This window comes from Harpia harpyja, chromosome 9 (genome assembly GCF_026419915.1).
Source record: "Harpia harpyja isolate bHarHar1 chromosome 9, bHarHar1 primary haplotype, whole genome shotgun sequence".
Lineage (NCBI taxonomy): Eukaryota > Metazoa > Chordata > Aves > Accipitriformes > Accipitridae > Harpia > Harpia harpyja.
Genome location: NC_068948.1, coordinates 4,227,831 through 4,240,661, shown reverse-complemented (window position 1 = coordinate 4,240,661; position 12,831 = coordinate 4,227,831). Strand labels below are relative to the sequence as shown.

The 12,831-nt window shown below is 45.9% G+C and overlaps 1 protein-coding gene across 1 annotated transcript in view; it reads left to right on the top strand.

Annotated features, from left to right (window-relative positions):
• Positions 1-12,831, top strand: part of ATP2C2 (ATPase secretory pathway Ca2+ transporting 2) — a 28,136-nt gene that overhangs the window by 2,576 nt on the left and 12,729 nt on the right. The window contains 11 exon segments of the mRNA XM_052797527.1: positions 4,601-4,711; positions 5,507-5,623; positions 7,446-7,535; positions 7,618-7,653; positions 7,746-7,807; positions 8,957-9,065; positions 9,146-9,295; positions 9,394-9,462; positions 10,504-10,579; positions 10,820-10,886; positions 12,157-12,281. Coding sequence (XP_052653487.1) covers positions 4,601-4,711; positions 5,507-5,623; positions 7,446-7,535; positions 7,618-7,653; positions 7,746-7,807; positions 8,957-9,065; positions 9,146-9,295; positions 9,394-9,462; positions 10,504-10,579; positions 10,820-10,886; positions 12,157-12,281 — 1,012 coding nt within the window.

Genomic DNA, 12,831 nt, shown 5'->3' with positions numbered 1-12,831 from the left:
ATGGGTTGCTTTTGTAATACCAGCCAGGGCAATCTGTCCATCTTTACGCCGTGGGGTGGCCTCCATTTCCACACACAGTGCCGCTGGGAGAAGAGCTCATCGTGGAGATCTACTGCCACCCCACTGGGGTCCTGCCATGATTTAGGGGCTTTTGCTCTTGTTAGCTTTAGAAAGAGCTGGCTCCTACCCCAGGCGCATCCAGGTAGTAGATTTTAGTGCATTAAGATCTTCTTCAGAGTTTCTTCAGAGCTGCTAGGACTTTTCCTCTGCAACTGTTCCATTTCTCCTCGCCAAAACCCCTTTTGATCCTTTCTCCCACAACACCTGATCCATTCGAGATTCAGTAGCCATGAGATGGAGTACGGGTATTTCCCAGCCCTGTCCGATATTCAGGGCTAAATCACTATTCCAGTTTGGTTCGAGGCTTTTTTCCATTTCAGGTTTCACACCAATGAACATTTATGTCCTGGAGGGTTTCACAGGCTCCATATCCTCCTGGATATGCAGAGCATTCTTATCAGAACAGTTTTATTACCATGCAGGTACCTATTTTTTTATATGCCCTCAAAATAAAACTAAATAGTGTAGCTTTCCTTCTAGGGGAAAAAAAGGAGACCATGGGATTGACTCTGCATGGCAGTGACACAGACTTCACTTGCACACACATGTGTTTTCAGTCCCTTAGAGGTGTCAAGCCCAATTTCTCGCATCTGAAAAGCTTCCAGCAGGCAAGGAGTTAACTCCCTCCTTCCAGCTCCCACAGGTTTTTGGGCTGAGGGCTGCAGCACCTCCATCCCAGGAGACCTTATATACCAAGTTGCCTTAAACTCTTGGGGTTTGGGGGTTTTGGGGGGCATGGGTGGGACTGGTTTGGGTGGGCGAGGAGACTTCTCAACTGGGGTCACTGTTGGCTGTGGAGCTGCAGTGACTGGGCTTTCCTGCAGGGATGGCAACGCCAGCTTTCCCCTCAAGGGGCTTTGCTTTAGATTAAAGGGAGCTGGAAGATTTTTTTTTTCTTTTTTTAATTTAAAAAAATAAAAAAAAATCCAGGTTTGAGCAGGAGCAAAAGAGCAGTGGGGATGAGGGGAGTGGGATGTGCAGCTGGGGGCAATGAGGCAGCGCTCATATACCCCTGGGGGCAACTTAAAATCCAGGGAATACTTTTAAAGCAGCTTTTCTGGAAAACCCTTGGCTTTTTGAACAATCAAAGAGTTTATTTTGAGGCTTATATCTGCAAGCAGGGAGACCAGAGGCTTTATTTCACCTAGAAAGTCTGCAATTCTGCGATAGACGTGCGATGGGGGAGCGAGAATTTGTGTGCGAGAGGAGCTGAAACCACGGCGGGGGGGTGGGAAACGGCTGGGGGCTCCGATAAGGAAACCCAGCGAGGCAGCTCCTGGCTTGCAGGGCTGTGGTTTGCTCTGGGTTGGTTTCTGCACGCTGCCTGCACCCCTGAAACACGGGTCCTTCGCCTGCCGCGTGCACCGAAAAAAGCAATGCAAAGGGCTTTTGTGGGAATGGTTTGATTTAGTTACTATATGTTTTTTTAGTGAGGATGAAGAATACACAAGAAGAGGGTTTCTGTTTGATGTTTTAAAGGGCTTCTTGTTAGACTAAATAACCCAGCTCACTTTTGACCGGATTACAATATACTAGCTGGTCCAAAGTAATCTAAGATGGGGGAAAAGAATATGCAAAACCTCAGTAAAGGCAGATGCGGTGGCGGGGGAAATCCTGAGAACTGATCTTTTGGGCTGTTTGCCAGAGTATACAGAAAGGGCTACGTACTCTCCAGAAAGCCCCACGCTTTCTTCCTTCCCGCACGGGCTGCTCGGCGCAACAATTGATGGATTGTTTTAGGGCGAGGGATGCGGAGGCAGCGGCGCAGGTACCGGCAGCGCCGAGCACGCTCCGAGCTGCGTTGGGGCAGGCTGCTGCGTGGCTCCCAGCCACCAGCAGTTGCTCTTTACAGCCTCCAGTATCTCCTGATCTTGCAAAGCAGTAGATAAACTAAAAATGTAATTTTTTTTTACTTCTTTCTGCCCTGCTATATGGAGTCATGCACTCTCGTGCTTGAGTTACACCTAAAAGATAAAGGTTAAAAATGTAAATGGATAATGTTGATAGCCCACATCTGTTTTACAATGTAAATGGAAAAGAAGGTAATGCACAACAAGAGGTTAGTTTATAAAGGGGTTTGCTCAGGGCACTGCCTGGTGCCTAGCAGATATGGGGTGGATGCATTTAGGGGTAAAGGGGCTCTGCACCGGCAGCGCTTTTGTGACAAGGAGGGAGACAAGGCTCCACTGACACATTTCCAACTTGTGCATTGCTGGAGCTGTTCATCTGGTAGGAAAAGCTGTGTCAATTGGTCCAGGGGAAATCACTCACAGGTGTAAGCTAATCAATGCAAATTAACTCATCCCAATAAAGCTGTTCATTTCACAACAGCCCCTGGTTGTAAGGAGCATAGAACTGCTAGCGTTTCTGTTGCTCCGCAGCCAGTTCTGGCTGCGTATGACTTGGGCATGTCTATATGCTGCGTGTTTTTGTCATTCATTTCCTCCACACCTTTTTGAAGGTAAATATTAATGACAGAGCTGGGCCCTGGCTTCCCCCGCTGCCTCTGGAGACTGTAGGTATGTTACCCTCGTGCCTGGGTCTCTTCCCATCCTCTAGCTTCTTTAATTAAAATTTAAACTACTTTGAGGCAAGGTTGTACCTTGATGCCTGCATGTGCCCTCGGCAGCACAGAGGAGCCTGTAGACACTGCGTTAATCAAGTCAGCACAGTAATGAATGTACGGTATGTTTCTATATGTGACAGCCTTGTATTTTCTTCCCAGTAAGTCCTTCCATCTCCTTAGATGCATGGGTGGCTTTCGGTCTTACGGGGTCTTGGAGTCAGCAAAGTTACAGGGAATGGATGAATTTGCACAGCGAGGATGCACAAGTAGGAATAAATCATCAGTTTTAAACATGGAAGGACTTTTTTGTCCTTTCTAGGGATGGCTGTTAAGGAAATGTTAAAATAAGGGTGATGTCTGGTGCTAGTATGCCTCAAAACAGTGGAGAAATACTGTAGCTTCTTTGGGCAAAACATGGTCACATGTGTGAGGGAAACATGGAAGCAGGAAAATCCTTGGAAATATTGGGCAAATTGCAAGGGTTTTGAAAAGGCAGGTTGTTCCTGGGGCAAAATGGTTTTTAAATGAGCACTGCACAAACCAAGGGATCACAGCAAAGTCTTCTGTGTTTCTGCGGGGAGCAGGTCAGTGCCAGGATCTCTCGCGTTAGCAGCTGTACTGTGAGTCAAAAAACAGCGACAAAAAGGGGGCTGCAACGTATGGAAGTGGCAAAAGCCTTTCTAAGGATCAGGGCTTAGAGATGCTCCTATCTCACCTGCTATGAGCTCTCCAGAAGCCACAAGACAGAAACAGATTCCGCGTACCAGCATGAGCGAACAGCCAAAGAGATTTTTCTGCATTTATCTCAGGCTTTAGATTGCAAAACACTGGATGTTTTTAGAAACCTCCTGAATATTCATAGAAGGGCTGATTCTCCAAATACCACTTCGGGTACCTCTGAAGTCCTCCAAACCTTTACTTGGGTGCTTCTATGAGCTGGACCTGAATGTTTCCCCCAGCAAACACCCCAGGGCACTGGTAGCGGGGAGCCGGTGCCAAATTCCTCCCACCCCGCCGAGTGTGAGCTGGCCGTAGGGCTGAGCAATGCCGGGGGCCGAGCATCACGCTCTCTCGGGATCCTTCTCCTAATGAACACGGGCTCTTGTGCTTTATGAATGAAGGTGAATAGAAATGGATTTTCCTGTCCCTCGGGAAGGATGAGATTTCTCCCTCTCTGTACTTGCCCTGCAATAGCGGTCGCATCGCCCCCGTCATGTGCCTGGCTGAGATTTCAGGGGACGCTGCTGCTCTGGAAAGAGTGTTTTGGAAAAAGAGATGAGGGATCCTGAAAGGGAACAGAGGTCAGGGTGCTGAGCCCCTGGGCGCTGGGAGTTCGGTGCAGCCCTCAGGCTGCTGGGATGGGGCAGGAAGGGTTTGTCCTGCTCGGAGAAGTTTGCAGAGCTGCAGTGGAGGAAAACAGCCGTGGAGATGGGAGAGGAGACTTTTGCTTTCTCCTGTTGGCTCAGAGATTTTTCTCTTGTGTGTTTGCTGTTTGTTTATTAGTCTTCAATGAGGGAAAATAGTTTTTTTCCTTGCTGTGAGCATTGAGTGTGCAGTGGGCTTTGAGACACTGGCATGGAAAAACGCTCAGCTCGGGCAGGATACTTGCAAACAGCAGAGCCTGGCACGCTTTTCTGACTAAGGCAGTGGTGCGGGTTTGTCTTTTTGGTAATCCAGTTCCTAATAGCCTTTCTTCCACTACAAGGATGTGCACCTGGCTTTGAGGCTGTAATGAGGATTAATTAGTGAATGGTATAAAGTGCTGTGATTTAGGAAGTGTTTTAGCTAACTATGAGGTCACGCAGCTGGCAAGGTGAGTGAAGGGAATGGGATTAAGGGAAGAAGCAGAGAGATGCTGAAATGCTTTTATTAACTGTGCTCTCACCTAACGATTGCTTTATCTCGTTTACTCAGACCCATGAGGAGTGTGAGCTGAAAATAACTGAGCAGGAGAAGGAGGTGACAGTTCTGCCCCCGAAAGATGCGTGTAAATGCCATAAAGAAGACTTGGCAAAAGCTTTAAACGTAAGGGTTTTTACACGTTTTCCCACGTGGAGTGGGGAGACCAGCCCTGGCAGGGATGTTTGCGGTGGCAGAAGTGGCTGCTCTGCCCCGGCCCTGCTCGAGCTTCCCCGCGGCCACAGCACGGATGGAGCTGGAGGGATGGAGGGACACTGGGGCTCGGGAAGGAAACTCCAGTTACTCGGTCTGCATTGGGGTTTGGTCTTGGGAAAAGAAACATTCTGATGTTACAACTCGCGTTTAACCCCATGTGTGAAAAATAGATGGAGGTTTAGAAAGGTTGAGTCCCCACAACCAGGGAAAGCTATAATGCTTAGCAGTGTTTTGGTGTCTAACCTTGCCTTTTTTTTTTTTTTTTTTTAAATCCAGGCAAAATAGATCTTATTCCTGTTCCATTTGTTCTCTTTGAATCTTGTTAGGGTATTTTTATTTTTATTCTTATTTTTTTCTTTAAATGTAGAGTGAAACCGGAAATAAATTCTTTCCTTTACTATTTTAGATTTCTAATTCATCATCTATTATATGGTTTCTCACTTGTGGAAATATTTTTAATTAACTTGTGCTTACTTTATGGATTTCTGTGATGGTTCATGGTAAAGTTTCATAGATAACAAAAATAAATACCTAAACAGAAAAACAGAGGATAGATTTATTTTTTTGTGGGGGACTGAAGCATGAACATCTTGCCCAGCCTACTTACAGGTTTTTAACATAACTTTGCCTTAAGAACTTTCCTATAACTATTCTACAATATGTAATGTTTGGTTTGTTGTCGTTTGTTTTTAAATTTCCCTCTAGGTTGACTTACAAACTGGACTGCCTGAGTTTTCTGTGCTACAGCGCAGGTTAAAACATGGCTGGAATGAATTTTCAGTAGAGAATACAGAGCCGATATGGAAGAAATATCTAGATCAGGTAAGGATTTTCTGCACGGATTCTGCACAAAACCCCCTGGCTGGGTTGGCCTGAGCGTGTCTCTACACTGAAATATTCAGGGTTTCTACTTCCACAGATTCAGCCATGGAACAGACTGTGCCCCAGATACAGAAAGTGTCTGTTCCCTTGGGAAAGCCATTGTGAGGTTCAGATGCGGGGTCATTTAATGTGAAGATAACATCTTAAAATAAAAATAAACCTTTTTATCTCCACACAGCCCACAAATCAAAAACCATAGATCAGTGACCTGATTTCTGGAGCATATTTATTCCCTTTAAGGCAAGTGATAAAATCATGAAGGTTTGAGGAAAACCAGTAGTAGCTGAAAGATACTCTGATTTCAGTTACCCCAGTGAAGGAAAGCCCTAAACCTCCAGCAAAAGCAGGGGCAGTCGTAGAGCTCAGGTGAGTGTTAGTGTCTCTATTAGCAATACATCAGTAACAGATACGTTCATACATGGTACCAGGCACTGTGAAGATCCATGATTTCAAACCAGCTGCCCCAAAAAGCCAGGCAGAAGCTGGTATTTGCCATCTTGGTTTTCCCCAGCTGAGTTATCCTTGAATTTTGCTTTTATTAACTGGTTCTCATCTGTATTTAATGCACCTTTCACCTCTTCTTTAGAGCTTTTAACCAAACAAGAAGGGTCTTTTTTGTGTGTGTGTTTATTTTCAGCCAGCAATTTGACTGGTTTTGTTCTTGCTTAGCTGGATCATGAAGATTTTAGTTGCTTTGAAAGACTGCATTTTTATTTCATGGGTTACCCCTTTTTTCCTATGGGATCAATATTCTTTGAGCACTTTGTAATCATCACTAAAGCTCTTCAAGGATTCTTTTATCCTTAATAAAAAGTGAGATGGTGCTTTTTTCTGCTCATCCTTAACGAGTTGCTTCTCCTATGGGGACACCAAATGAACTCTTCAGTGCATCTCTGATCCTTCCACAACCTGTCGGTCTCTCTGGAAGAGCCGCTTGCAGTCCCACACCATTCGCACCTCTGCACTTGAGCATCGTCCCTCAGCAGACACTTGACGTGGCTTTTTGCAGCTGCAATTTTTGTAAAGCAGCCCCTTTGGCCCAGTCTTTCTAAAGAGGAATGAAGGGGACTTTCACCTTTGGCTTCAGCAGGGAATAAATTTAAACCTTGGCTTTCCTGCCATGCATCACCACGTTCCTGTTACCCAAAACAGGCAGTCTTGTCTTTGCCCGACTTAACTCCCTTACCTCAATTCCCACATTAGCTAAACAGAGCTGTAACTTTCTCAGGTAGGAGAAAAGTCCTTAAAATCTGTGCTTCAAAGCAAAAAAAAAAAAAGTAGGATCTGATTCCTGCAGTGCTGGGTACAGTGCAGAGTTTAGCAGATTAATTAAAGAAAAAAAAGGGAAAAAAAAAAAAAAAGAAAGAGGATTTCTGGTTTCAAATTCTAAAAGGACAATAAAGTTTTTGTTCATACCTATTGTGCCTCCAAGGAGCTTTTAGGGTCAGCCCTGTGCTGTATGTCTGCAAAGGCGAGGCTTGCTTGTGCAAGCAGGGGAAAAGAGAGGAAACTCGCATCTTTTGGTGTGAGTCTTGTCCTGCTGGTCCCTGATGCCGTCCATCTCCTGTACAGGTGCAGGATCTGGCATCAGTCTGACCACAGGCGCTGCACCCTCTCTGTCCGGGCAGGGCGATGCTGCCGTCACCAGCAAGGAGGGTCCCTGCAGCAAAACCACGTGTTTAATCCTTTCTGATGAGATGCGAGGCCAGCTCACCTTCAGCATCTCCACGTTTAATTTTATATTGCAATTTTATTTTTTCAGTTTAAAAACCCCCTCATTCTTTTGTTGCTGGCTTCCGCTTTAGTAAGCGTCATCACGAAAGAATACGAGGACGCCGTGAGCATCGCCATGGTAGGTGGTACCTCTCCTGCAACCCAACCCTTCGCTCTCTGAAGCTGGTGTGCCCACGCCTGTAATGCCTCTTTGTTCGCAGGCCGTGCTCATCGTCGTCACCGTGGCCTTCATCCAGGTACGCCAGCCAGAGCTTGGCTCTGCAGCCGGGGCCGTCACGAGCGAGCCCTCTCATGTAACTTGGCTTTCTTCTCCTTTCTCATTTAAAAGGAATATCGCTCGGAAAAATCTCTGGAAGAACTTAACAAGCTGGTGCCCCCCGAGTGCAACTGGTGAGGCATGCCTGCTTCGGTGGGTTTTAGCAGGGTTTGGGTTATGAGGGAAGAACTGACCGGTGAAGAAAATTGCCTCAGGGTGTCATGCACATAATGAGAACACGGTCTCTGGAGGGATAGCACCATGTGTGGGTGCAGCTAAAAGGGGATCAAATAATTCTGATTTTTAAAGTAGGCACCTGCTGGAATTTAATAAATACTGAGAGCCAGCAGGGTCCCAGAAATGTCCCACTCCACACCCCACAGGAGGATCCCTGCAGCCTCTTGCGTGTCGCTGACTCCCTGTGCAAGAAAAACCTCCCCTCTGTATTTTTTTGGCTTTAGGGTAGTTTTTGGCCCAAGAGATTGGCACAAAACGGCTTATAAGCGGAGGTTTCCTCGCCCACGCCTGCCCTTTGCTGTATGCATGGGCACACCGGGCGTTTCGGTGCAGGTCGGGCACAGGCGAACGCGGCCACGGCATTGCCCACGGAGCAGTTGTAGGGTGTACCAGAGACCGCTTCCCTGACTGCTTTGATTTTTGGTATCAGTGCTTTAGAGTACAGAAAACACTTCTCCGATTTATGTCTTTTTAAATCAGTTTTGTCACGGCCAACGTAAATAAGCTGTGAGGCTCAGAGAAACCTTGCACTGCAAAAGCAGCGTGGGGTTTTCTTCTAGTCCAAAGTTCACCCAGGTCTGGATCTTATAAATGCTGCTGTTTGTTCTTTATTTATGATATGATACCATAAGCATCTAACCACTTGAAAGGCTGTACTTTTAATACAACATTGAAATGCCAGTGGTAATTCTAGCTTTAAAAAGCTTCTTTTTAGGTTAAAGAATCTGCATTTCATTATTTAAAGCATGAGCCACAGGAAAGCACATCTTCTTGTCACTATCTCCCTATTAAGTACTGTTTAAGTCACTTATTGCTGAAATGCAAGTCTTCCATAACCTGCCCACCAGTTTATGAATTAAAACTGGGCCCAAACTGAACATAATCATCTCTCCTCATCACTATGAAGATTTTATGTTCTTATATACATTGGAAGCTCTTTGGGGCAGGGCTCTTGCTTTCTTGCCAGTCACATTCCCAAGCCTGCAGAAGGAATAAAAACCTCACAGCCTGGTTTCCTTTCTTCTTTTTCCATTTGTCTCTTGTAGCCTAAGGGAAGGAAAACTGCAGCATCTTCTAGCGCGAGAGCTCGTGCCTGGAGATATCGTCTATCTGTCTGTTGGCGACAGGGTTCCTGCAGACCTCAGGCTGATAGAGGTAAATACAGCTACACGTACGAGAGCCTGTTTTGGAAATTTCTTGTCTTAACAGCGCCAGAAATGTGCCTTTTTAATTAGGTTACAGATCTGCTGGTGGATGAATCCAGTTTTACTGGAGAAGCTGAGCCTTGCAACAAGACTGACGGTGTCTTACTGGAAGCCGGAGACATAACCACACTGAGCAATATTGTTTTCATGGGGACCCTGGTGCGATATGGGAAGGGAAAAGTGAGTCCTGTCATCTTTGATCTTTTCCTTGGCATTAGTTACAGAATCTCTAGATTTTTTTCTTTATCTCTGTCTCCCTTTTTTCCTTTTTTTTTCAGGGCGTAGTTATTGGGACGGGTGAAAATTCACAGTTTGGAGAGGTGTTCAAAATGATGCAAGCTGAAGAGGTAAAGAAATCTATGTCTGTGGAAATGGTGGATGTCCTGGATGAAAGTCTGTGAACAGGAGTGGTCCCAAGAGTTAATGCACTGGGTCCATTTTGGTTTCTGCTACAAACCCAGGTTTCAGCCTGGGTGACTGAGGGACACCAAATTGTTGTATCCAAAAAAGGTTATAAGCAGGATTTAGGCTTCTAAATCCAGACTTGAGATATGTAGCTTGTATCTAAACTTGTAGTCACCTAAACCTCACAGTTTCTTCTTTTTTTATTTCACACACACACTTTCCACTAGGTATATAGATTTTTTTACTTCTACCCATGCCAAAATTTCATGGGTCAGATCTCTGAACTAACACAGATGAGGGTCTAGAAACTAGTTAACTCTTGATCCATTGACGCAAGAAATCACAGGAAAGCAGAAGCAGCCACTATGCGAGATGCTGTGATGCATCTGCAGTGCTGTTGCAGATCTGTGATGCTCTGCAGTGCTTTAAAGTGCTGCTGCAGGAGCTCAGATCTGGTACCCTCCTTGGCCTGAAACTTGGACCTCCCAAACCCTACCACCTCCCAGGGTCCATCCTACATGTCAGCTTGAGCTGGCTCGGTGGAGGAGAAGGGTCTGCTCAGCTCTGCCAGGTCACAGACGGACTGACCCTGGTCTGGAGAGGAGAGCGCAGACCATCAGGATGGGGGTCCAGGCTTTTATCCTTTTCCCAGAGGCTTTGCACACACGTTATCCAGACCTGGACTTTCCAGATTTAGCCCTTAGTCTGCCTCCCCAGCTGTAAACAAATATAATTCATCTCTTCTCCCACTTTTTTGCCCGTCTCGAGTGCATTGAGGCAGAAAGTCTCTCCCTGCGGGATGCTCTGTGCCCAGCAGACCCCGTTGGGGGTTTGGGGTGGGTAAGCTCTAGGGTGTATCAGGCAGCTGTGGGGACCACGGTAATGATACCCAGGACTGTGGGGGTCAGTCGTTCTGGGCTGACCATCATCTTCTCGTTTCACATACCAAGCCAAGAAAACCAGCTATTCTCTAATGTTTCCAGACTCCCAAAACACCTCTCCAGAAAAACATGGACAGACTGGGGAAGCAACTCACTCTTTTCTCCTTTGGCATAATCGGTGAGTCAGATGCGATGCTCGTACTTGCATGGTCAGCTGTGAAAGCCCTCTGTGCTCCAGGGCCGCTTTCTCCAAAAGTACTTATTGATGTGGGTTACCTGGACTTTGGGCAGAGACACCTCTGAAGGGAGAGATTTGGGGGCCTCGTTGTGTACTCAGTTCTCCAACAACAGCTAAAGCAGGTTAGAGATTTATGAATTTCTTGATGTTTTTTTAATCGGATGGTTTTCCCCCCACCAGGTTTAATAATGCTCATTGGCTGGTTACAAGGGAAGCATCTCCTCAGCATGTTCACAATTGGAGTTAGGTGAGGACTGGAGAGCACCTTTCTCTTTGATTTCTAATGAAACATGTCCCAGGGAATTCCCTGTTCAAAACAATGGACACTTCACAAAAGGGAACTTGAGTAAGACCCTTCATAAATACGTATTGATCTTGCACTGGTGAAATTAATGTGAACTTTACAACAGTTTAAGAGAAAAAAAAAAAACCACCAAGTTTGAGGGTTTATTTAATTTTGGAAATTGGTATTTTGAAAATCTTCGCTGGCATTTCCACTTCATCCAGCTGTGAACGTCCTTTCCTATCTGTTCTATGAATTTAATGGGAGTGTAGCAACAACAAATATTACTCTCTGCTGTTCTTACTGGATTTACGTCTAAAGATAGGAATGCACATTTTATGTGGCATAAAAAGCAGGCACAACCTCTTAATCAAACATAATAAACCATGTGTTTTTAGTAGTACCCATAAAACCTGTTGTTTGGTGTTGTCATGGCTCTAAAATCAATCCTTTTTAAAAAAAAGGAAAGAAAGAAATTTTTTTTTTTTATATGGAAATAAGAACAAAACCACAGCTGAGGAGATAACAGAGAAGCCAAGTTGGCTTGGTGCCCACCTTCCTGTCTCCTCGGTGAATGTAGTGGCAAAGAAAAGTGGTTAAGCCTGAGTTTTGGAGACCAGCCTATGGTTTCAAAAGTCCTCTTTGATTACTTTTTGCACATACCTAGAAGTGTTCAGAGTTACCCAAGGAATAAATAAGGGACAGATACAGACTGTGCCTGGATTTTTCTAGCATGTCAGGTGTCGCAGGTTTTGATGTCGCACCGATTCAGTGTGTGCAGTGTGGGGACGTCTGGGGAACTCATCCTGTCCCACCACAGCTCGTACCCACGTGTAAGAGAGGTGATGAGGGGCTGCGTGTGGCCAGGAGCTAATGTGTGAGCCGGGGTGCAAAGGAATATTCAACTTCCATCCTCGGAAAGTTAAACAAATGAAATGAAATCCAACCCCTAAATCCCTACTTAGCCAGAAACTAATGCTCTTTGGCAATGTAAAGAAGAAAAGTAATTGTTCTGTCAAAATCTTCCAGAAAAAGGTTGAGGAGTTGGATAAATGTCCCGCTTTTGTATTTACAGTGTGCCAGGAGTCCCAGTGGTTAGCCCCGAGTGTTCCCATTCAGATACGCACGTATAAGCAGGAAAACTCACCCCATGGAAACGTCCCTTTGGCACGTTTTGGTCGGTACTCGCAGTTTGACCCCTGTGTTGAAGCTGTTGTGTCTCTGCTGTCCCCAGCCTGGCGGTGGCTGCCATTCCAGAGGGTCTTCCCATCGTGGTCACCGTTACGCTGGTGCTGGGCGTTCTCCGGATGGCCAAGAAAAGGGTGATTGTGAAGAAGTTGCCCATAGTAGAAACCTTAGGTAAGGCTGCAAAGGGGCCACGCAGCTTGGTCGTCTGCTAGGCTTCAAAATCTGAACTGAATAGCAATGGGCTGGCCAAGTAAGCCTTGGTTTGATTAAAAAAAAAAAAAAAAAAAAATTTGGAATATGGGTACTGGGCCAGAGCAACCCCACTCAGACTTAAATACGTTTTTGTACCCTGTGTTTCTCACCCTTTTCCCTTATTTTAGTGCTACTAACACAGGCAGGTGCTAGGAATGGTTCCACCCAACCCAGGGTATTGACCCATGGGGAGCAGAGCTCCTCTGCAGATGTGCATGCCCTGCTCGGGTTGAATGGCTTGGTTTCTTCTTCCTCCCCATTCTGTGGGATCATCCTGCAGATCCATCCTGGCCACTTCTTCAGCGTCTAGCTAAAAAACCTTGCAGCCCCTCAGGTCGAGCCTGGTGGCATAAATAAAACTATCCTTCTGCAGCCTGTGTGGCCATCTCCCTGATATCTAAAGAGTCGTGGAAAACAGGGACAGAGAGAACCTTGAGAAGGAGCCCAGCCCATCCTCACAACAACGGGG